Genomic DNA, 26,277 nt, shown 5'->3' on the forward strand with positions numbered 1-26,277 from the left:
GTGATATTACCTTCCTTGTAGAAAGCCCCAATCAGCATCCAAAAATTAGTAACATTTTTATAGGCCAGTTAAATTTTTCAAAATAGTAAGAAATAATTTATATTCATAATAGCCAGAAAATCATAAAATAAATTGGAGTAAATTTAACAAGACGGTTAAAGATAATTCTGATGAAAATTATTAAGCATTAATGAAATTGAAAAAGACAAATACAGCAGAACATCATGTGTACATGTAAACTCAATAATAATAAAATGTCCAAACTAACCAAAGTGACCTATAACTTCAATATAATCCCTCACAAACTATCAATGATAACCTTTGCAAAACAAAGAAAGGATTCTAAAATTTATATGGAACAATACAAATTGCCAAAGCCATTTTGAACAAAAATAGCAAAGCAAGAAACATATTGTACTCAAGACTACCAAATTGGCATAAGAACCCACACTTAGACCAATGAAACAGAATAAAGAATTCAGAAGCAATCACATTCAAATGAAGATAAAACCAAAATGTATTAAGAGCCCTCACAGTACCTGAAGCTATAAAACTTCTAGAAGAAAGTGGGAATTGCTTCTGGACATTGGAATGGATAACCATTTTTTGGATATGGTCTCAAAAGCATCGGAAACGCAATAAGAAATGGACAAATGGGAGCATATAAAGCTACAAAAGCTTCTGTATAGAAAAGGTACACTAACAGAGGGCAGAGACAACCTATGGAGTTCAAGAAAATATTTGTAAACTATACATATGACAAGGGGTTAATATTCAGCATATATAATGAACTCAAAAATTTTCATGCAAAAATATAATAATAACTTGATTAAAAATGGAGCTTGGGGGCTGGAGAGATGACTTAGTGGTTCAGCGCTTGCCTGTGAAGCCTAAGGACCCCAGTTCAAGGCTCGACTCCCCAGGACCCACGTTAGCCCGATGCACAAGGGGGCACACGCGTCTGGAGTTCGTTTGCAGTGGCTGGAGGCCCTGGCGCGCCCATTCTCTCTCTCTCTCCCTCTATCTGTCTTTCTTTCTGTGTCTGTTGCTCTCAAATAAATAAATAATTAATTAATTTAAAAAAATGGAGCTTGAGAAATGACTTACTTTGACAAGCACTTGTCACACTAGCTTGATTTTTGAACTCTTGTTTGGCTTCTTAGCACCCATGTAAATGTTGAATAAGTGAAATGGCCTTACAGTAAACCCGGTGATGAGGAGACAGAAACAGAGATCCCCAGGGCAAGCTGGCTAGCTAGACTAGCTGAATCCATGAGTTTAGGGTTCAAGTGAGAATCCTTGTCTCGATAAATAAGGTAGACAGCAATCAGGGAGACATTTGACTTCAACACTGACTTCCACATGCACACATGCACCTAAACACACACACACACACACACACACACACACACACGTGTCTACTCATATGTGAATATGCACATATACATGCATGCATGGCACACAAATACATTTGCATTAAAAGGTCACTAGATCTTGTTTTCCTGTGAACCGGATACCAGCACAAAGGGGAAGGAGATCAACGCAGAGAAAAATCAACTCCTACCAAATCAGAGAGCCAAAGCCTCAGAGGCCCCCAACACCTCAGCACTGAAGCAGACCAAAAATGAACCCAACATGGCTCAGGGAAATCTTGCGGAAGAGGGGGCGGAAAGAATGTCAGAGTTACATGTTGGGTCATGATTTGCAGAGACATTTATCATACTAATAACTGGGGGCTAACTCCACAATGCACGACCCATTTTCATTAACAAGGAGGGTCTAATGGGAGGGGGTAGATCACAGATGAGCCTAAATAATGGTACCAAACTGCCTGTATTCACTGAAATGAAAACTAATAAATTAAATTTAAAAAAAAAAAAGGTCACTAAATCTAAGTGGACATTTCTCAAGAGAGATCATAGAAATATGTTCATGAAAAATTCTCAACCTCACCAGTTTTCATGGAAATGCAAATCAAAGCCACCAGGTATCACATCTATACAGTAAGAATAACTAAAATAAAAAAGAGCTTAGGGGCTGGAGAGATGGCTTAGTGGTTAAGCGCTTGCCTGTGAAGCCTAAGGACCTCGGTTCGAGGCTCGATTCCCCAGGACCCGTTAGCCAGATGCACAAGAGGGCGCATGCGACTGGAGTTCGTTTGCAGTGGCTAGAGGCCCTGGCGGGACCATTCTCTCTCTCTCTCTCTCTCTCTTTCTCTCTGTCTCTGTCTATCTGTCTCTTTCTCTGTATGTTCCTCTCAAACAAATAACTTAAAATAAACAAAAAAAATTAAAAAAAAAAGAGCTTAGGAAACAGACACTGGTAATCATGTGGAGAAAAGAGAAACCTTGGACACTGTTGATGGTAATATAAGAGCACAGCCATTGTGGAAAAAAATAGGGAGTAGCCTCAAAAAATATGAGTAAGAGAAATGCTATATAATCCAGTAATCTACTACTGGGCATGAGCAATGGAAATGCAAGGATATCAGACATCTGTTCTCTATGTTCACTGCAGCTCTATTCATAATCCACAATGAATAAAGAAAACAAGGTACACAGGTGTAACAGAGTGCCAGTTGGCCATAAACAATAAAATTTGTCATAATGTGAATTAATCTGGAGATCATGTGTTAAGTGAAATACCAGGCACAGAAAGAAAATTGCTCTATGATTTCAATCATATGGGTAAAATGTGAAAAGTGTTCTCACTGATGTTAAACATAGAATAATAGTTCCCAGAGGCTGGGGACAATGGGGTGGATGTGGGAATGTTTACCAATGAATACTAAGTTATAAGTAAACCTCATCTATAGTTTCTGGAGAACTATTGCAAAGTGTGGTGACTATCAATGACAACCATATCCTGTATGTTTCATTTTTCTTTTCTTTTCTTTTCTTTTCTTTTTTTCTTTTTTCTTTCTTTTTTTTTTTTTTTTTGAGGTAGGGTCTCACTCTAGCCCAGGCTGACCTGGAATTCCCTAAGGAGTCTTAGGGTGGCCTTGAACTCATGGCGATCCTCCTACCTCTGCCTCCCGAGTGCTGGGATTAAAGGTGTGTGCTACCACACCTGGTTTATATCCTGTATGTTTCTTAAAGCTAGAAGGTGGGATTGGGAAAGGTCTTACCAAGCAGCAATGATGGCTGTTTGAAGTGATAAATATGTTTAACCTGACTGAAACATTATTCCATGCATACATGTGTTGAATATTATGTGGTGCCTCATTCATATGTACAACCCTTATGCTTTGTGTATTGTTAAGATAAAAGGAAACAGTGGAAATACTTGCTATTTCACATGGATACAGAGGCACTTCAATATTCTTTGCACAAAGGAGAGGGTATGTGACATTTTTGATATTTTGGTGATTTTTCAATGCATACTTTTTACAGAACAATAAGCACAAAAGCAGAGTCTGATTCAATGTCCCAGACAGACATGCTGCAGAAGGGAAGTCAGGGACAGGTTCAGCTAAGCAAGGTGAGAACAGCTGCCCAGATTCATCATGACACAATGATCATAGGGCCTCCAACAGCATGGGGAATTTAGGATTACCTGAAAATCCCCAAGGGAAAACTAATGATGGATATTGGCTAACTGAGTGAGAAGATCATTCTAGTACAACATATCACTCTTCCAGTAAGATCTTGGACATGATGTTAGTATTATGTGGAATCTTAATTTTCCTGTGATTTCTTTGTAAATGGAAGATTCACGTTTTTATACTATGCTCAATCATTTCCATCTTATTTTCTCTACAAAGGGATTATGAATGATGAGAAATCTTTCTGAGTTAAATACAATTGGCTTCTTGGGATTTTGATGAGGGTTCTAGATAACATTATTTTTAAGGTTATCCTGTTTAGTGTCTATGTGTGAGCAATTTTTTCTGTGGAAAGGAGGAGGAGGAGTAATATAGTAAGCATACTATCTAGTACTGAGTTTTGTTATATCCAGCAGTCACTGCTATAAGGGTTTCAATCTATTAATTCATTAACCCTTATCAGAGATAAATTGTCTTATATTATCTAAGTTGAGGAAACTGGTCTATGCAAAGGTCAAATCATACAACCAAGGACATCTGGGAAATGTGTAGCAGAGCAAGGTTCAGACCTAGCACTCAGCCTCTATATTTTATGCTTATAACTAGTACCATAGACAAAAAAAAAAAAAGATTTTGGTCACCATTTAAGCATTTAAGCAGAACTGATTTATTTTGTTTTGTGACCATGATATATAATCCTTATTTTTCCATAGACTCATGAATAAGTTGAATCTTTCAATTTAAAATGCAAGCACCAGGCTTCCTCTCTCTTGCATTTAATATGGAGTCTTGCAGTAATATAGCCTAAGACCACTGCCTAGGCACAGGTGAGTCCAAGACAAACCATCCTCTGAGGACGTTTGGTATCTCAGAGAGAGAGCATCCAAAGTGTCTCACATCCCTAAGGAAGTATTAATAATGTTCTGGTGATGATGAAGATATGTTGATCTCAGGACTGAATTGCAGGAGCCAGGGAGCACTGGTGAGTGACAGATCTCACTGGAATCATGCATCTCTCAGAATCTTAGCAGAACTATACATTTCAGTAAAAAACATCAGGACTGCTTTCTTACCACAAAGACCAGAAACACCCTATCCATTGAAAACTGCATATATAGAGCCAACAGAACTCAGATTAAAATTACAAGAAGTTAATAAGAGAGTGTAATATAAAAACAAAAATCTAAGTTGACTAAGTCAGACTGAAATCACTAAATACTGAAGTGCGTAAGTTGAATTTGACTCAGTTAGGTTAACTGTTCTAAATGAAAGTGAAGACTAAGATTTAATTTATACCAAGCAACAGATAGTGGTTTTATTAAGTTGAAGAGCATTACCAAAGCAATTTATAATGGACAGTTTCTACTATATATATGAAAGTTTGATTATTAATTAAGTAGCATATTAATGCTCAATAAACAAGAGGCTACTACTCAACAAATAACAGGTTTATTATGGCATTTGATCAGGATTTTAGAATAAACCTGACCTACATTTCATACATAGTTACTATGTCATAGAGTTCTTTGAAATTGAACCAGAGTCTTGAATGAAGACCTCAGCACATCTGCTCGGCTATATCTGAAACAGGTTAAGGGAAGGGTTTTCATGTGTAAGTAGATACAGTTTACCAACACTGGTTTGGACAGCAAGTGCAGTGAGTGAAGGTGCACAGGCTATGAACAACTGCTGCAAGACTGAGGAGGCACACTTCACCTAAGCATAGATTCAGTTTTACTCTCTGTAGTAGTGTTGGGTATGAAAATGGAGGTGGAGATAAAATATTATCCATCAACTCATAAAAACCCTGACAATTTATGAAAGAGGGCTCAAAGTCTGCTGGTTGTTTTTCTCTCCCCCACACTCTCCTCCTTTTGAATTTTGACACAAGATCTATTATATATACTGGGCTGGTCTAGAATTCATGAACTTCTTGCTTCAGCCTCTAAACTGCTGGTATTACAGGCATGCACCACCATGCCAAAGTTCACAATTGTTCTTGATTTACTATTGCATTTTCTTCTGTGAAAGAACAAAAATAAAGAGGTTGTGTCAGAAAATAAGAACTTGTAAGTCTTCCTATATGTAGACAAAAATTAAGGAAGCAATTGAACATAATAGAATTTGACATATGGATGGCACTGACTTAAAACTTTGAGAAGACAAATCATCATTTGTAGAACTAACAAAGTAAAATATAAATATAAACAGAGAAATAAAAACTAATAAAACACAATAAAATAAAAACAAAAAACACACAAATAATCATTACTTGAGGAACTATCAAAATAGTTAAAATTTAGAGAAGCAAATATTTTTATGATGAGGTTACAAAATGTGTTCAACTAAATGGGACAGCGTAAGAGTTATGAGACATTACCCATGATTCCCTGAGGAATCAACTCTTGACAAATATGAAAAGCAGAACACAGACATATGTGAGTAAGTCTTTATTTACATAAAAAATGTCACATGGAAACCTACATTTTTGGACAATAGAACACTCAGGAGTCATAGATTGTTACTAGAAAATTTTCAGTGTGAGGGATAGGATACCTGCCCACCAGGGAGGTCCTTGATACCTCCAAAACATTACAGGCCATTGCCAAGGATCTTGGTTTCCCACCAGGAATAGATGGTAAGACCCTATTGCTGAAGACTCCACATACTTGGCCTGCAAGGTCACTGAGAAATGCTGCTGGAGCTGAGCTAAAAACCTCCTCCATGTAGACCAGATGACAGAAAGCTGGAAAAAGCTATGCTGCATGCAGTTCAGTGGGAGAGAGAGAAATCGCCAGTGGAGATGATCAACAGTGGACACTACAAGCCTTAAATTTGGCCAGCCAGGCCAAATGAGCCAACAGGTGCAATAGTGGCATGTCTGCTATGGGAGAAACCAACCACTTTCTACCTGGACTGGAGGCCCACTCCATTGGAGGGAATATATCCCTGATACTGAAAACCTACAACAGGGGTAGTCATGAGCTCTAGGGATATAACCTCTGAAGTGTCTGGTTAAATGCATATACTATGTTCACCAAACTTCCCAGTAAGTACTTCTCTTAATGTTCATACTCATATATATTAATACTACTCTCCTTTTTGGTTAGAGAGGCTTCTCTTTTCAGATGGCAGTGATCTTGGGATGACTCAGAAGGCACCATGGTTCTGAGAAGAAGTGAGAAAGGAGTGCTTAGCACTGAAATATCTCTATCATTCCTTCCAAGCCTCAGGGTCCATTGCAGAAGAGGTAGCAGAAAGAATGTAAGAGCCAAAGGAAGGGTAGGACTCCTTACAACTGCTCCTCCAGACACAAAATGTCCTGTATATCCATAACCTCACAGTGCCTGACACTAAGTACACAAGATCATCACAATAGGAGGAAAAGATCATGACATCAAAATAAAAGAAAGACTGATTGAGAGGGGGAGGGGATATGGTGGAGAGTGGAGGTTCAAAGGGGAAAGTGGGGGAGGGAGGTAATTACCAAGTGATATTGTTTACAGTTATGGAATTTGTCGATAAAAAAGTACAAAAAAGTCTTCATTTATGTTTTCTTGAGAAGTGTAAACTTCCTTGTAGTGATGTATAAATTCTCATAAATTTTAGGGTTTTTTTCTGAAGATACAGAAGATAAATAAGTCAACAATTACCTGTAGGTAAAGATAAAGGGACAGGTATTTCTATAGATATAGAACTCTTCTTTCCCACAGAATGGAGAGGAGGCACTTGAGCTAAATATGCAGAGAAGGAGGCTGACAATATAACTTCTGAGAGGATATTAGAATATTTATGGCCCATTAGAAAATATATCAAAGGAGAATCTGTTCAGTACTACTTGAAAGTTAACTTATAATTTCTGAAGATGCTATCATTTTCAGGGCAAAGAAAATAGATTAAAATTCTTCTTTAGTAGAGTTGGGGATATTTTGGACCCTTCTCCATAAATATTTTTAAATTAATTTCTGCTATATGTGCATATATATATGTATTGCATATATATATATGTATATATATACACATATATTTTGCAAATCAGTTCTTGAGATTTTGATTGGAATTTCTTTGAATTTACAAATAAATGTGAATGAAATTGACCTTTTCATGAAAATGATTATATATATCAATGTAGAAGTCATTTTTAGATTTTGTTAAATTTATTCCAAAGCACAATAAAATATTTAAATTTTTCATTATCTACTAATTATCCACAATTTTTTAGGGATGCAATTAAAATTTTGTATATTGATTGTGCATATAAAAACTTCATTAAAGTAATACTTGTGAAATTTTCTGCAGAAAATCATACTACGTGAGAAATGAGATGTCCTGATTGTGTTCTGAGTTCTGCTTTTCTTGATTTACTCTATTATTTAGGGCTTCTGGTTAACTGGTTGGCTCAGGTGGTGATAACATGCATTTATGTTTAATCACTCCAAAAGGGAAGGTTTAACCTAATCTCACTGGTAACATAAATCGTATTTTTTTTTTTTCTGTAATGGATACTAGATATTCAACAGGTACCTATACCATTAAATGTGATATATATTGCAGGGTTTTTGATGATACTGTTTTGTGCTACTGATGTTGTTTCACTGGAAGTTTAACTTTATAAATGATCTACTGAACTATTTTTAAATGCTTTGAAATTGAGTATTTTCTGCATATATTGTATTATCTTCCTAAAATTGTTGAATTTATGAATCCTGTTGACTTAATTTTCAGTACTAAACTTTAAGTGAGTAATATGCATGAAATTTATTCTGTATAAAAGATTTGCTTAACTAATTACTAATCATAAAAATATTTTAAAACTATACTTCATAGTAAACATTAATCTATAATTCTTCTTCCTAATACCATAGTTATCTGCTTCTGCTAATAGGGCTACTCAAACTAATTAGGGATTGAACGGTCTCCTATCCCTGTTATCTGAAATAACTTATAATTATTGAGCATTCTGTTCTAAAAGATTTAAATTCCTGATAATCTTCTTTAGATTTAATCTTTTGTTTATGAGATGAACTCCAATACCTATTTAACTTTTCAAATGTTTATAAGAACATATGCTTATAATTTTTACTGGAGCCAGTTGTTGAATGTATATATTTAGGATTTTTTTCCACTTCATAATATCTTTTGCTTTAATAAAGTAAAACCACTGGTATTTTTGGATTACTTTTGCTATCCCTCACTCTTCACTATTTCCCTTTCTCATTCACAAAGGCCACTTTTGCTTTCTCACATATCTGTATCAGTTTTGCTAAGGTTTTTTATTTTCCAAGTTTATTAGTTTTTTTCAAAAGTATACTTTTGACTCTCTTGATCTCTATAAATGTTTTCTAGCTTAGTGGTTTCTGTACCTTAAAGATTTATTACTTTCTCTGACTTATTTTATTGTCCTTTTCCCTGTTTTAAATGAATGCATAGCTCTTTAACTTGTATTTCCCTATGCTTCAGGAATGTCTAATACTAGGCTATCTCCTTCCAGAAGTACCAGGGTGAAGGAGAATTTAACATGCAGCATCATCATGCAATTCTATATTTTCAGGAATATGATGTTGTGTTAGTTCAAATGTATGTTCCCCATAGACTCAACTATTTTATTAAAGCTTGTAACTTTGTTCTCCAGCCACCTGGCTGAAGGAGGTGTCATTGGGGGTGATTTTTTGCATTCAGCCCTAAGTGCATTTAGGGAAGGATCTTATTTCTACCCCAAGAGTATGCAGAACTTTCTGAGCTTTAGAAGGGTCCTGCTTGCTGCTGGTTCTGTGTGTGCTTCTTCTGGTGTCTGCTGGCTGGTTTTTTATTTTTTAATTTGCTTGGATTTGTGAATGGAAGCCAGATTCTTCCACCATAGGTAGAACATCTCCCAGATCTGTAAGCTTGAAATAAATCCCATTCTTCCCAAAACTGTGTCTGGTTGGATTTTCATCTCAGCAACATGGAGCCATCTACTACAGAACTTTGGAACTAAGAGTGGGGTTTTGATGCATGATGAATCTGGATCTTTTGTCTTGGAGGAATGGGTATGGACATGGTACTGGCGACTGAAGATGCCTTCCAGTGTGGTCAGCCAAGTTCTACTGGCTATTCTGATGAGAGTTTGGAAATGCTAAATGCAGAGAGAATAATTCTTGGAGGATTTGCTTATGTACTTTCAAGGGGAAGGAAAGACAGCAGAGAACTTTGTTAGAACTGAGACACCAGAATAAAGACTGGCTGAATTATGCTGCCCATGCTGAGAATGTTTGATCTTGGTTGAATCTAAAAATAATGGACTGATGTGCTTGGCAGAAGATATAGAACTGAAAGAAATAAAGATTTTTGGATGTATTATTAATATTAGCAACATAATTTTCATGGATATATCATGTATTGGTACCCTCTTCTCTTGCCCTGCCCCCATTCTGCTGGGGACCCTTCTCAGTGGTATTCCTTATGAGGTTATGTGTTATGCATTGTGAGAGCAGCAGTCAGTTGTTTCTCAGGGGCCGGAATGCCTCTGGGAATGATATCTTCACCTGTGGATCTTAAATTCTTTTCACCCTCTCTTCCCCCAAATTCCCTGAGTCGTGGTGGGTTAGTATTAAGCCTACTTCAGTAATGAGTTCTTAGGAACTGTGTATCTCTACTTTGGTAAGTGTTGAGCATCCTCAGGGTCTGACTCCTTCACCCTGGCACTGATAATCAGGTTAAACATGGAAGTAGCACTCTTGCTCATCTCTCCAATTCCTCTGTGGTTTCTTCTGTGGCTTGGCTGAAGTGTGAGGGGGTAGTTTGGGTCTCACTACCTTCCAAAGAAGAAGAATAAATTCTCCAATGGAGAGTGAAGTCAGTATAGTTTAAATGGAATAAGCATTATTATTAATCTAGGGAGAATTTGATGTATGTAACTCCTCTTTTAGACAAGGACTAGTGAGAACTTGACAGATGGACAACAGTGGCAGGAAAGTGTGAAAACAAGGGGAAACTGGCTATAATACACATAAGCCTGCACCCAACAATACTCTCCATACTCCAGGAGATGTTACTTCCCAACTCTCCATCAGCTGGGAACCTAGCATTCAGAACAACTAAGTTTATAGGGACACCTGAATCAAACCACCACTTCTGCCCCTGGCCTCCATAAATTGATATCCATACACGATATAAAATACAGTGCATTGAGTCCAACTTTAAAAGTCCCCATATTTTTTAATCAATCTAATGATGTTCAAATATACCCATAATCAAGGTCTTTTAACTGAGCCATAATATGAAAAAAAAATGCCCCTGAAACCCATAATGGTACAGAATAAACACACACTGCAAAAGATGGCAATAGACATGGCAAATAAATATTCAACCAATACAATATTTAAAACAACCAGGCCAGGGCAAGCATCAAACTCTGTAGCTCCAAATCCAACAACTTTTCCTCCATGTCTGATTATTCTAGTCAGCAACTAGCCTCTGGAGTTCCAATTCCACTCCTCTAGCTAGGCTACTCTCAGTCCTGGAAAACTTCATCTGGGGCTGGTAGCTTTCCTTAGCAGCCATCTTGTGGTCCTGGCATCTTCACTGGATCTCTACTGAAACTAGTGGTCCATATTCATGACTCCACTGGGTCTCCATGCAGGCATCCAGCAAACCTGCTACATACCGCCCATGGTCATTTCCAAAACACAAGACTGTGTTGCAAATTCAATGACCCTCTCTTTCCTACATTTCTTATAGTACACAATACCAGGTTGGGTGCCGATTTGTTAGTCCAGAGGGGAATAAAGCAGACTTTGAAGAATAGAACACTCCTTCAGAACTCAGGCCCCTTGAAAAGATTGCATTCTTTCTGTTGCCCCAGTGCAAGTCAGCTGGCCCAATCACAAAGGCTGTAATTGCTCATATAATTGCAGCTAAATTGGCAGTAGTTTTGGCCCAAAGATTTCTTTCTGTGCCATATTCTTATCTTCACATCACTCTGTTTTAATGAAAAGCAACCCTGCACAACTTCTCAGGACACAGCCATAACAGCAAGCGTCTCACACAAACTGCTTCTAGCCTAGTCCAGGCAAAGCTCTTTCTCACCCTCACAAGCCAAACCTCAGAGTCCTTAGTTCTTAGTACATTCAGGTCTTTCAACTCTGACAAGAATAGTCCATCAAGCTGAAGTTACAGCACTGCAAGGCACCTCTTAGGTCAAGGTTTCAAATCCTTCCACATTCCTCTTGAAAATCAGCTCCAAAAGGCCAAACCCACACAATGAGATTTCTAGCAGCAAATGACACTACTCCTCAGTACCAACTTTACTGTTGTAGTCAGGTCCACATTGCTGACATAAATCACCTAATTAGGAGCAGCTTTTGGGAAAAAAAAGGCATTTATTTTGTCTTACAGACTTGAGGAGAAGCTCCATGATCACAGGAGAAAATGATGACATGAACATCGAGTAGGCATCACTCTCCTGGCCAACATCAAAACAGTGGCAGGAGAGTGTTCCACACACTGGCAAGGGGAAATTGGCTATAATACCCATAAGTCTGCTCCAACCATACACTGCCTACAGGAGGCGTTAAATCCCAAATCTCCATCAGCTGGCAACCTAGCATACAGAATACCTAAGTTTATTGTGGACACTTGAATCAAACTACCATGTACAATTGCTGATAATAAATTTAAGAAGAAATATGAAAACAACTCTTGGGCTGGAGATATGGTCCACCACTTAAACATGGTAGCATGCAAAATCTGTTTGCCTGGGTTCGATTCCCTAATGTCCAGGTAAAGATAGTTGCAAAAAAGTAGCACCTGAGGGGCTGGAGGGATTACTTAGTGGTTAGGGCACTTGCCTGCAAAGCCAAAGACCCAGGTTTGATTCCCAGATGTAAGCCAGATGCACAATGTGGTGCAAGTGCCTGGAGTTCATTTTCAGTGGCTGGATGTCCTAACACATCCATTCTCCTCCCACTCTCTCCTCTGTCTTTCTGTCAAATAAGTAAATAACTGACTGGGGATTGGCTTTCTTCTGAATTCCAGCCATGTTTGGAAAGTGCTACATGACTTATTGGGGGGAAAAGCTCAAAAATTGTCTGAGCAACTAGAGGTCTAAGCTAATCAGAAGCAAACACCCTGACAGGATATAAACATCAGTGCAACAGTGGCATATAGACTCAGTAAGTAGCTTTCTATTTGGCTAAGAGATTGGATCCATGTAAAGGAACCCATGTCTGGAATTGGGAGCCAGATCAGAATCCTATGGAGACAAAAAATATATTCTCCAGTGTCAAGCACTCACTAGTCTTTGGCTAAAAGAGGGGTTTGATACATCAAATTCTCCCTAGATTTACAATGCTTATCCTATTTAAACTATTATGACATCACTCTCCACTGGATAATCTGTTCTTTTTCAGAAGGTACTGAGACCCAAGGAGATATACTACCCCTTGCACTTTAGCCAAGCCCCAGCTGAATCCAAAGAGGATGGGGAGATGAGCAAGACTGATGCGTCCATGCTGAACCTGATAATCAGTGCCATGGTGAAGGAGAAGACCTTGACAATACTCAACACCTACCAAAGCAAAGATCCAGAGACTCCTAAGAGCTCATCACTGAGGCAGACTTAAAACTCACCCACCACAGCTCATAGAATTTAGTGGAAGGGAGGGAAGATTGAAAGAGCCACAGGTTGAGACATCATTCCCAGAGACATTCCCCCAACCCAAAATAACTGACTACTGCTCCTACAATGCATAAACGGCAACCCCATGGAGAATACCTGCAACCCAATTGAGGAACGTTCCCAGTGGAATGGGGGCAGAGACGAGGGGAAAGAGGGTACCAACACATAATATATCAGTATAAAACTCCTTGTTTGTTTGTTTGTTTTGGTTTTTCAAGGTAGGGTATTGCTCTAGCCCAGGCTAACCTGGAATTCACTATGCAGTCTCAGGTTGGTCTCGAGTGATCCTTTTATTTCTGTCTCCCAAGTGCTGGGATTAAAGGTGTGTGCCACCACACCTGGATGAAATATCTTGTTAATATAATAATAATAAACATTTAAAGTTGCAAAAATAAATAAATAAATAAAATACTTTTTAAAAGTGGCACATGAGTTTGGCATTCATTTTCAGTGGCAAGAAGTCCTGGAAAACCAACACACACACGCACACATACACACACACATATAAATAAAGAAATAAAAATCAAATAAATAATATCAATTTATGAAACACATGTTTCTACTTTTTATTAAAAACCAAACATATGGGCATATTAATGAAAAACAACTTGTATTTCAAAATTCTCTTTTTCTTTGTATTTTAAGTATATATCATATAAATAACCTATACCTTGCTTTTAAATAAATCTACTCTGCTAATCTTTAATTTTAAAGGTCAACTTGTCTACATTTACTTTGATAATAGGCATGTTGCCATTTCTTTTTGTATTTTGTCCTCATTTTTCTGATTCTATATGTTTCTTGTCCTTTATTCCTTTTTATTGTTGAATTTTGTTTTATTCAATCATCCTGAATTCCTATTACTACTGTGGGAAGATTTTTTAATTTATATGACAATCTATGAGAGTATATTGTCAAACAGGTGAGGTTTATAATAAAAATATATATGTGTATGTAGAAAAATTATCAATATAAACGTTTTAACAACTGCTAGCATGTAAGTTGTACCTCCCAAAATAAAGTAGGATTTCTGCCCTTCTAATTAAGGCAACGATTTTAGAATTAATTAATTGTTGTTAGAACTCATGCATTATTAATTTCTAGTTTTCTGGCATTTTTTCTACATGTTTACCACTTTGTTCAGTCACCTTTTCTTACTAGGTTACATTTTTTTCTTTTTGGTTATTTTTATTCTTCTTTTAATATATGTACTAGAAAATCCTTGGGAGGTAAATTCATTTTGTATTAGTTTGAAATTTCTTTATTTGCTTTTCATTCTCAAAATTGATTCTCTGGATATATAATTCTGGGTTGGCAATTCTCTGATTCAGACTTGAAGGCTTTCATGGGTTTTTAGAATGCTCTGTTGAATGAAACCTCATTCCAATTGCAGTTCCTTATATAGATGATCCTTTATTATGATCTTTTTTTCTCCTTGGTGTTCTATGACTAACCATTATGTAATTGCATGTATATTTTTTTATATGCTTTGTATTCATTATGAACTCAGAACAATTTTGGCTGTTTTTTATTAATACTAAAAGTTTCTCAGTAATATTTCATATATTGTTTTTCTCCTATTTTTTAAGTTGTTAGGGTTCAAACCCAAGATTGTGTGTATATGAAGCAAGCATTCTAACTTAGACTATATCTTCAGTCCTTGGTTTCTTGAGGAGGGTCTTATTTTCTAGCTGAAGCTGGCCATGAACTTGTGATCTTACTGCTTCAGGCTCTCAAGTGGTATGCTGCTGAATTCATTTTGTAAGGATTTTGTTCAGGATCTATCTTTTCATTTAGGTTCATTAGGGATATAGGCCTATAATTTTCTTTCCTTGGTGCATCTCTGTCTGGGTTTGGTATTAGGGATTAGGGTGATGCTAGCTTCAAAAAAGGAGTCAGGGAGGATTCCCTGGTCTCCAGTTATATGAAATAGTTTGAGAAAGATTGATTTTAGTTCTTCTATGAAGGTTAGGTAGAATTCAGCTGTGAAGCCATCTGGTCAAGGACTTTTCTTTTTGTGGAGGTTTTTGGTTACCTTTGCAATCTCCATGGATGTGATAGGCTTGTTTAGAAGATTGATCTGCTCTGAGTTTTGTTTGGGTAGGTGGTATGTGTCTAAGAATAAAAAATCAAACAACCGACTCCATAAGTGGGGCAGAGAATTAAATAGAGAATCCTCAGAGGAAGAATTACAATGGCTAGCACACACTTAAGAAAAGGTTCAACATCCCTAGCCATTAAGGAAATTCAAATTAAAACAATGGGATTCCATCTTACCCCAGTAAGGATAGCAAACATTAAAAAATCAGATGAAAACAAATGTTGGTGAGCCTGTGGGGAAATAGGAACACTCATTCACTGTTGGTGAGAATGTAAGCTGATACAACCACTATGGAAATCAATTTAGAGACTCCTGGAAAGGATGAATATAGAGTTAACAGCAGACCCTGTTATTCCCTGACTGGGCATTTACCTAAAAGCTCCACATCTCAGTTCAGAAATATTTGTTCAACCATGTTTATAGCTGCTCAATTCATAAGAGCTAAAAATTGGAATCAACCTAGGTGACCATCATTAGATGAATGGATAAACAATATGTGGTATATGTACATGATGGATTTCTGCTCAGCAGTAAGAAAAAAACAACACATTGAAATTTGAAGAAAAATGGTTGAACTTGGAACAGATTATTATTATTATTATTATTAGCCTTAGGCACGGTCTTTATTCACTTGAATGCTGTACAAATATTACAATTTCCTTTTGCTGCAAAAAGTATAAAAATAATCATTATATAGGAATACATTCGTTACTGTAAATCTTTCTAAATCTCTGCAAATGGCTCTATATGAGGATGAATAGGGGCATCAGGAGGTTGGGCCTATCTTCTGGGACCAACCCACACAGATTCCTAGTTAGAGGCCTCAGTTCCTTCTTATTAGTGCCCCCCCCCCATCCCGCCATGAGCAGGATCTTCAGGGCTCAGGGCCCAGCAGTAGAGGAGCACATGAGAGGTCCAGTTGCCATAGGGTAAGCTGGGTGAGGAAGGAAGCTACAGTGGTAGCTGGCAAGCGCCCAGCTCTACCCCACTTCTTCCTCCTTAGGGAAAGAGTGGATGCCAGGAGCAGGGCAGTTGGCTGGACAAGTTGCCCTATGGGGGATGGCAGGTCTGTGCCTCTCGGTGGCAGCTAAGCCTGGCTGGGGGAGGCTCCCAAAGAGGACCGGCAAACACTTTGGCTCCCTGTGGAGACTTTGCCCTTCCCCCTGCTGTGCCAGCACACTTCAAGTGCCAGTGGGAGACAGGGTGGCACAGCCAGGAGTCTGATGTTCTCAAGCTGTGAGGGGTGCAGTGGGGGAGGTCACCAGTTAGCTCCCAGCCCAGATAGTCTGGGGTCCCAGCCGCATAGGGCATGTTCCTGTCAGAGGTTGAGAACAGGCACATCAAAGAGATCGCAGACACCTTCACTCTCATCCAGGTTGTAGATGTAATCGTGGTCTCCGGGGGGTGGAGAAAGTCGGAGTAGGGGGGCAAACACTTCTGAGGACATCAACTCCTCCAGCAACTCTGAGCTCATACACTCTAGTGTGGGGTCAAAGATTTCTGGCAGCTCCTTTGGGAGTTCCAGAACGCCCGTCGGGTCAGTCTTGATAGGCTCAAAGGAGGTAGAAGGATTGGGTCCAGATGAGCTGCTGCTGCTGCTGCTGCTGCTGCTGCTGTTGCTGCTGTCTAACCGGGCAGAAGACTGCAGCGGCCAGGTGTCCAGTGCTGTCAGGCTCAGCGGGAGTGAGCTGAGCTCACCACTGTCCTTGATTTCGGTTCCAAGGTCACTACTCACTGCAATCTCAGCTGCTGGGCTGGCCACCCCTAGGACTTCAGTGTTGCCAGGAACGGGGCTGGGGGTGGTTAGCTGAGGATTGCTTGGACGGGAGGCTTCTTGGGGCTGGGCTAATGTGAGATTGGGCAGGGGTGGAGGGTTAGAAACAGCAGGTGGACTCTGGAGCAGATCCTCAGGGGGCGGGACAGGCACAGCCACAGGTGGCGGACTCCAAGCCTGGTTGTTCACCAGCAGCGGCACCTCGATGGGGCCACCCACACTCTTCAGGTGAGTCTGGTATTTCTTCTGCCCATTGATACGCTCTGGGATGGGCACCTCTAGGCTGGTGCACGATGGGGCCCGGATGGCCAGGGGGTGTCTCCAGCAAAGCATCTGCAGATGTCCTCATGAGTCATATAGGCCAAGCAGCTGTTCTGCATGTCCTCTGTGACATTCCAGGTGCTCTGCTGCACCCATACCTTGTGCTGATCAAGTTCTTGTTCCCGCTGCTGTGGCTCCTCCATCTCTGCCTTGAGCTCAGTCAGCTTGTCAGCAATCTCCCGGGTATTTCAGCCTGGTCCCACACCCTTCCACTGGATGCTGTTCTTGGATTTTTTCTTGATCAGATCAATACCTTCCAACACATTGGTAATGTCGTAAATATGCCTTTCTGGCACACAGCTAAGGTGTCAGCTGCTAGCTTGAGGTCAAGCACACCGTCCTTGGCCTCCTGCAAGAGCCACACGAACTTGGTATTGAGAAGTCCTAGGCTCTTCTTGTGCCGACTTGGGGTTCCCTGGGGTGGCAGTGCCTGTGGCCCGGCCTCCACCATCGCACCTGCCCACCGCCACCTCCCCTCAGCCAGGCCAGGCCAGGCCAGGCTGGCTCCAGAACAGATTATTTTAAGTGAACTCACAATCACAGAAACTCAATCATATCATGATCTCACTCATCTGCAGTCCCTAACCTGGATCAACCCAAGTTGCTGACATAACTGAATAACATCTCAAGGCTTGAAAAACAGGGTGGGTAGGGCTTGGGGGAAGGGAGAGGGAGGGGGCGACACAAAGTCTGAACCCAAAATTGAACTGGTATCATAAAGTCCTATATCCTGGAAATCAGACTGAAGGGTGGAACCCTCAAGCAAACCTTAGAGGCAGCATCTGAATCAAAGGGACCTGGAGAGAGTGAGATGAAACCTAACCTCAAATTTCTCCTGTTTCTCTTCTTCTTTGGCTTTTTCTTTCTTTTCTTTTCCCTTGGCTCTGGCCTGTAATTCCCTGTACCAGTATGTGGTCTACATCCACAATGAGCTGTTGATCAGAGAGACCTACTAGATCTTCCAAAACAAACAAGACAGACTTCTGTCAGAGCGCTTGATTACCCACCAGAAGTTAATGGTAAGACCCTACTGCTGAAGACACCAATCACTATTGGCTTGCACCATGGAGAGAACTGATTGGAATCCAGAGGAGAGAAAATCCTGAGATACTTAGCCCATCTAGTTCTGGAAGGCACTACATGAGCTACCAGGGGAAAGTGGCCAACATCTGTTTAAGCAACTCAAAGTCTTAGTGACTCAGAAGCAAACAACCTGCTGTGATGCTCACACAAGTGCAATAGTGGCACACAGCTATGGTGGGTAACCAACTCCTCTTGGATTGGCTAAAAGATCCACTCAGTGTAAGGAAAACCATACCTAGATCTGGAAAACAAGTCAGAATAATATCCAGATAATGATTCTGCTTTCTATTGTCAAGCTCCCAGTAACCTTACACTATAAAAGTGTCTAAACCCTTATAATTCTCTCTAAACTAATAATGGTTATTCCATTTAACTGGCTCTGATTTGAGTCTCCATAGGAGAATCTACTTTTCTTTTTCATATAGGAACTGGACTTTAGGAGATAAATGATGCAGCACACTCCACCCTGGCCCCAGCTGAAACTGCAGAGGAATTGGGGAAATGAGCAGGAATGCTGCTCTCTTAGTTAAGCTGATATCAGTACAAGGGTGATGGAGAAAGATACTGAGGACGCTGAACACCTACCAAACCAGACATCTACATATGCTCCTAAGTGCCCATCACTGAAATAGACTTAAAATACTCTCAGCATGGTCCAGGGAATTTTGTGGAAGAGGAGGCAGAAAGATTGTTAGAACCACAAGTTGGGACATTTTGCACAGACATTGCCTCTCCCCCATAATGCATGACCCACAATCCCCATAGGGTTGTATTACCAATGAGGAAGGCCTCTTCAAGAAAGGGGCAGGGAGGAGGGAAAGGATGATATCAACATGTGATGTTTACATATACAACATGTCTACATCTAATAGTAAAAATATGAAAAAAAACCCACAAAAAACAAATTTACAAGTGGGCATTGGCCTGTGGGATCTAACTCTTGGCCAATGTGATAATTAATATTGTCAGCTTGACAGGATCACCTAGGAGATAAATCCATGGGCATGTCTGTTGCTGATGAAGTTTCTAGATTAAATAAATTGAGGTGTGACTACCCATCTTAACTGTTCATGGCACCATCACAGTGGCTGGGGTCCTGCACTGAACAGAAAGGAGAAAGCTATGCAGATCAGACCATGTTCTCTGTTTCCCCACTGCAGACCAGAGCCCTTCCCACTGCCTCTGTGCCCTTCTGCTCATGATGAACTGGGAGCCAAAATAAACCCTTCCTCCCTATTGCTTTTCTCAAGCTTTTCAAGTATTTTGTCACACCACCACCAACAAAATAGTAACAAAGTAACTAACGCAGCCCCTAGTCTACCCCTATATGTAATAGATCTTAGCTTTGCAACTAAACTCTATCCCCTTGTTCTTATTAAGAAGGAGCTTTAAGACATGTAGGGACTAGTGGTCATTGCCTTCAGTTCTTGTTTAAATGATGGATTCTTCACCATGATTTCTATGCTTTATCTTTCTGCGTTGAGAATTCCTATTGGTTTCTGGCAAACAGATATGCATTGAACAAAATTTCTATTATTTGGCCTCCAAAGACTTTTTTCTCTTTTATTTATACCATTATGCCATCAATGAAGAAAGAACTTTCTTCCTTACTTCCTCTTCCTCCTCACCATCTTCTTTCTTCTAGTAATATCTATGTCTTGTACTGAGAATGTGTATTAATGGTTGAGTGCCTAACTATTAGCACGCCTGAGTATCTGATTTAGGAGCTGACTACCGCAAAAAAAAAAAAAAAAGAAAGAAAAAGAAAAAAAGTAAAGCAAAGCAAACAAATGAATAACACCCTCCTCACAGAGAAAAACATATCCTTACATACCTATGTCTTGTTTCCAGACAAATAAAGGTTCTCATATTTGGAAAATTCTTTTAATTTCTGTCTATATGCTACTGCAACCATTGCTACCTGTGTTTTATGTTTTAGAAACTTGCATTGTTCATAACTTATGTAGCTGAATTGAAGCTATTCATCTAGGAATAAGATGGCTAGGGCTGCCCTGGAGTAAAGAACAAGTGAATAATTTCCTTTTAAGATTATGTTCCAATAGTAAAATCTGGTCCTCTTGCTTGGTTTTCATTCTTTCATTCCTAGTATAATCCAAGTTCCATCAAGTAAGGGAGTGGGAACATTTAATTTCATAAAACCTGCATATTCAAGTAAAGGTAATAGTTCTCAAAGAAACAGTACATTTTCAGAAAAAAATCATCACAAAGGTTATAATAAAATATTTTTCTGTGGTAAAAATAGAGAAATACATACACGAATCATGTTGGGATGCAGTCAGGGAGGCATGATAAGTTTTGTGAATTGTCTCAGTCTTGTTAATTAGTAGCTTTGGCTTTCAAGTGTAACTTTCCCATCTCCCAGGTTGAAAAGCAAAGAACATGGGTGCAGTTATTAAGTTGAGAGATGATACCAAGAACATGTATCAGAGAGAAAGGAAGTCTGAATTCTTGAGACAGTGAGTGAAGGACACATATTTGCCAGTTAACAGTGAACAAGCAGTTAGAGAAATTGGCACAATTATCCAGACAAGTTCTGCTCCTAAGTAAGATACTGGAATTTAAAGTGACAAGGATTTCTAGTTAACCTTTAAGCAATGTTCAGGATAATAGCAGAATCACTGTCTACCATGGAGTGGGAGGACAAAGATTTGTTTCATCATCTGTGTAAGATTGTCTTTTAGAAACTTTCAAAGGCGCATTGTGTAACTCTCGGAAGTGCAGTGCCTGAAAACTCTGAGGTGAAGGGGATAAATATGAGGAGTAAGTCAGTTGTGATATATCAACAAGACATAAAGATATAGCAAGAGAACTAGACGGCTCAATTAAACAGATTTTCACTAAGTATCACTTTCCTCATTTAGCTGGAAGCTGCAGGAAGCAATACATTAAAATTATTCAAGCTGAAATGTTGATATCATTTCCTTGAGACTAAAACTTAACTGCTCATAATATGAAAAGTTATACTATTTTTCATAATGAAAATGTAACCATCATATAATATCATTCAGCAGTGATAAACTGAATGACTAGAAATGTAATCAATGTGTGACATCATAAGTATTTGTGTAGCATATAGTACAGAAAGCAATTAATGCATAAGATGAACACAGGTAAGTTTCACAATGTAGAGGTATTATACATTAAATTTTAAATGAACAAGTTTTCCTTTGAAAAAATGATTAAGAAGTCTGAAGTTAATTTAAGGAAAAAATTTAGATAATCTCATTAGGAAAATACCAAGCCATATTTCTAACATCTAGGAAGGTGCTTATGAAGATTAAAAATTGTAAAGGTATTTTTGTTTAATCTTGTCATCCGTCATATTTTTACTATGCAAATTTCATGATATAACATCTTTATCTTTTCCTGATGGTACACATCATTTTAAAATATTTTATTTATTTATTTGAGATAGAAAGGGACAGATAAATGAGGGAGAGAGAGAGGGAGAGAATGGGCACGCCAGGGCCTACAGCTGCTGCAAATGAAATCCAGATGTGTGTTCCCTCTTGTGTATCTGGCTTATGTGGGTCCTGGGAAATCAAATCTGAGTCCTTATGCTTTTTGGGTAAGCACCTTAACTACTAAGCCATCTCTCCAGCCCTTACTTTGTTTGTGATTGTAAATTTTGCCAGTCTAATTTTGGAATGCCAATAGACCTTACTCTTTTCAATCTTGAATGGATGTTTTGGTTTGTTTTTCTTATATCTTTGATGATAATTTTTTTCTTTTCTTTTTTGTGAGTCTGTATAATTTGAACTTTTCATTCGTTTATACCCTCTTTGCGTTTCACACCAATTATTTTTTCAAGGTAGGGTATTACTCTAGTCCAGGCTGACCTGGACTTCACTATGTAGTCTCAGGCTGGCCTTGAACTCATGGCAATCCTCCTACCTCTGCCTCCTGAGTGCTGGGATTAAAGGCGTGTGCCACCACACCTGGCTTTCACTTCAATTTTGATATAACAGAACTATGGATTTTTTTTTATTTCCATAGACAGTGATAATAACTCCTTGAAATTTTTGTCTCCTTTTATCACACATTATGCTTTTCTAGAATAACCATTCAAAGTTGTACATTACATAAGTTTGGTAATAATTTAGATGCTTAACTTTTCTAACTATACTGTGTAATCAGTAAAGATCATAGACAGCTTATCCATAGGTATATAAAATATATTTCTCAGTATAGGGATTATAAAAGTATGAAAGACTAGTCTATTTGTATGGATAAGTAGAAATTAATCCTTCTTATGTGTTTTTTTTCTTATTGAATGGGCTCATCCATAATTTTGGAATAAATACTACTTTGAATTAGATTTATACTATATATGTGTGTATGTGTCTATACACATATGTATATATCTTAATAATGATACAATTGACCTTTTTAAGTGAGCAAATACATATTGCCTTTAAATTAAACTTGCTTTCTGTCCCACCAGTTGACCATTTTTTTGTTTTTCAGCAAATTCCCTTACAGAAGGTTATACAGATGATTTATCCAAGTCCCTCATTAACTTGCACATTTTATTTTCTGTTTCTATTTTCACAGGAAGGTTCTGAGCTAATAAATTAATGTTGGAAATGTGACACTGAACTGCAACTATATGACGAAGCAAGTGGCCTAAATTCTTTGAAGGTCTTTATAAATTATCCAAGGTCAAAATCCCTACTCTAGGCTTCTCGTCAAAAGCATGTGGAAAATTTTTGGTTGCATTTCAAAGGAAATATGGACTCCGTGTGACATGACAGGTTTGGGGTGTTTTCTGTAATTCAGTGGCTACATGACTAATTTAAGTTATAAACAGCCTCATCTTAAAGTGAATTCTGAGTGATCTTCAAAAGTCACCATGAAATTGTTAGAAATTTTGTGTGTGTTAAGGCATTGTCTGATTAACAATTTCAGGAGCCCAGTGAGGATAGGTGGAGAGGTCAAACATGGGTTCAATCCAGGTGAAGATGGCGAGCATCACCACGGCAACACCCAAAATGTTTACACCAAGTCCAGCTTTAACCTTGAACAAGAAAGAGGACCAATATCAGTCTCCCCAAGAGAAATTCTACAGACTAATCAGAACACTGTTACGTAAGACATACTCCCCGATTTGCATTCATCTTATGATTAGCATAAATTGTTATTCATAAGCCAGAGGCTTTTCTCCCCTCATGTCCACAGAGAATTGGTCTCTCACTATCATCTGTATAGTTTCAGAGGTTTCTCTTGGTAATGTGCTTGAGTCATTCTAATGAGACAAAGTCCCTTAAAATCTGCCCTTACATGTCAAAATGAAATTTGCGTTTTCTTCAGTCTTGTATTTCAGTAGATAAGTTTAGCAGTCTATATGACTTCATTCTCCATGTTCACTCAATATTAATTTATTCTTTCATTTAAATTCCCTACTACTGCTTTTATTCATCTTTCTTAGTGTTCCCATTTTTAAAAATATCATGTGAAAATTATGGTATGCATCAACCTCAAAATTGCATTCTATACAAAAGGAGAATTAACTTAACTTCTGTTACTCTGTTTTGTTATTACAGTTTTTTTTTTTTTTTACCATAATGGTGCACATTTACTTACATCTTGTCTTTACTTGCTTTTATGATATAGTAGGAAAAATAACTATCTATGGCTTATATAGCCTGAAATATTAACTATATGGTCCCTTATTTACTTTTCCAATCTTGAATTCTTTGTATTAGTACATGGACTTCTAAAACAAGGAGGGGGTAGGTATCAAGAAATGATAATAATAGCGGTCCTTGTCTTTATCCACACAAGCCACTCACTTATTTCACAATTCTCTTTTTAAGTACACATGTATAATGTATATTGTATTAAACACATGCTTTTTTGCCAGAGGGATATAGAAACATTTCCAGAATTTTAATGTGGCAGAGATTTGGGAACAACAATCTGGGTGGGAAGAGGAGCTGGGACTTGCAATTTCATTTGCATAGCAAACTCATTGAATTTACTTTGATTACATTCTTGTTTGGATTGGTTTGGAAGTTAGGGATGAGATTGGGTTAGGACTACAATATGCTCAAGTCAGTTCTTAACCACCATTATTTTTATACTTGGAAGAAATTTTCTATCATGTGTGAATTTTTCTTTATTTCTCACTCATGGCAGTATTCAAATAAAGCACATTTTCTTAGGCATGGAGCCCAATCCTTTCATCAGAGATAATTTTGCATAAATAGTTGCCATAGCAAGCCATAGCTCTGCTTGGATTGCTAAATTTTTTTTTTTTTTTTTTTTTTTTTTACTAACTCTGTTCTTCTGTTTACCTTGGTTAGGTTGTATTCGGATCTTGACATAAGTTTAAGCTGTTGTCATGAGCAATGCTACACTCTTCTTTCTCTTAGACCAATGCTTATTCATCCATTATCTGTATTTTTGACTAAAAATTCTGATGGCATATTCAATTCATAAACATAATTGTATGACCAGTCTCATACACATCTTCCAAAACAGAGATCCAATTCCATTTCTTGGTGGTTGATTAGGGTATGAGAATGGAGGTATCACATGGTGGGAAGTACATACTGGCTCTCATAGCCTTCTCTCAACAAACTTACCATGTCAATGACTTTCAGATGGCCGTATGAAAATACAATAGCATTGGGTGGATTTGCAACAGGTAAAAGGAATGCAAATGAAGTACAGAGGGTGGAAGGCAACAAAATACGAAGGGGGTTCACATGAATGGCTTCGGCCTGTCATATAAGATTAAAAGAAGGTAAAGTAAAATGTTGAGGGTGGGCATCAGACATACAGGTGAACAAATTTATTATATATTTTTTCAAAGTCAGGTTGAAGCCTGATGACATAAAATTATATGCACAAGTGATTGCATAAACTTAACAGTAGTTTTTAAAAAAGTGTCCTTATTGTTATTTATATGGCTATTGATGTCTATATAAGCCTTATAGAAAACAAAAACAAAAACAAAAACATTTATTCCAGAAATGAAATAAGACAGCAGTTATTCATTACATACTATGGTACTGTGCTAATATACATATATATATATATATATATATATATATATATATATATATATATATATATGTGGTAGAATAGCCAAAATATCTTTGCACATATGTATATATTTAATTTTTTACAATGTTACAAAATGGCTATTATCACCCCAAATAACAGATGAGGGCAGTGAAGGCCAAAGTACCCTGGCCAGGTATGCTTCTGCAGAACAGGTAAGAACAAGGAAGGTGTCAGGTTCCTGTACTCTAAGCTTCTGAATATATATCACTCACTCTACTGCTTCTATGACAAATTTAAGAACTTCACAGAGATCATTACAGAAGACACCTTGCTGCTATATTGAATTCATCACATAATTTCCTAGCTGTATCATTGCAAGAAATAAAAGAAGAAAAACAAGAGCCAAATATTTTACCAATAATTGCTTGACTACAAACAGACCACATTTTCTTTTTCTTTTCTTTTTTAAAAATTTTTTTTGGTTTATTTTTATTTATTTATTTGAGAGTGACAGACAGAGAAAGAGACACAGAGAGAGAGAATGGGCTCGCCAGGGCTTCCAGCCACTGCAGATGATTTCCAAATGTGTGCGCCCCCTTGTGCATCTGGCTAACGTGGGTCCTGGGGAACCGAGCCTCAAACCGGGGTCCTTAGGCTTCACAGGCAAGTGCTTAACCACTAAGCCATCTCTCCAGCCCCACATTTTCTTTTCTAATTTAAATCAGCAGCTGCAGAATCTTCTTTCTTGAACTGCTTTTTTCTCA

At 38.2% G+C, this 26,277-nt stretch overlaps 1 protein-coding gene and 1 pseudogene across 1 annotated transcript in view; both read right to left on the reverse strand.

Annotated features, from left to right (window-relative positions):
* Window positions 1-15,835: 15,835 nt before the first annotated feature.
* Window positions 15,836-18,210, reverse strand: LOC123464076 (annotated as a pseudogene).
* Window positions 18,211-20,609: 2,399 nt separating this feature from the next.
* The window catches only part of Slc13a1 (solute carrier family 13 member 1), an 86,864-nt gene continuing 81,196 nt past the window's right edge, over window positions 20,610-26,277 (reverse strand). The window contains exons 14-15 of the mRNA XM_045159972.1: window positions 25,090-25,227; window positions 20,610-23,519 (exon numbers count right to left, since the gene is read on the reverse strand). Coding sequence (XP_045015907.1) covers window positions 23,382-23,519; window positions 25,090-25,227 — 276 coding nt within the window. The 3' untranslated portion in view covers window positions 20,610-23,381. The remainder of the gene's footprint in view (window positions 23,520-25,089; window positions 25,228-26,277) is intronic.

Source organism: Jaculus jaculus, chromosome 10 (assembly GCF_020740685.1).
Source record: "Jaculus jaculus isolate mJacJac1 chromosome 10, mJacJac1.mat.Y.cur, whole genome shotgun sequence".
Classification (NCBI taxonomy): domain Eukaryota; kingdom Metazoa; phylum Chordata; class Mammalia; order Rodentia; family Dipodidae; genus Jaculus; species Jaculus jaculus.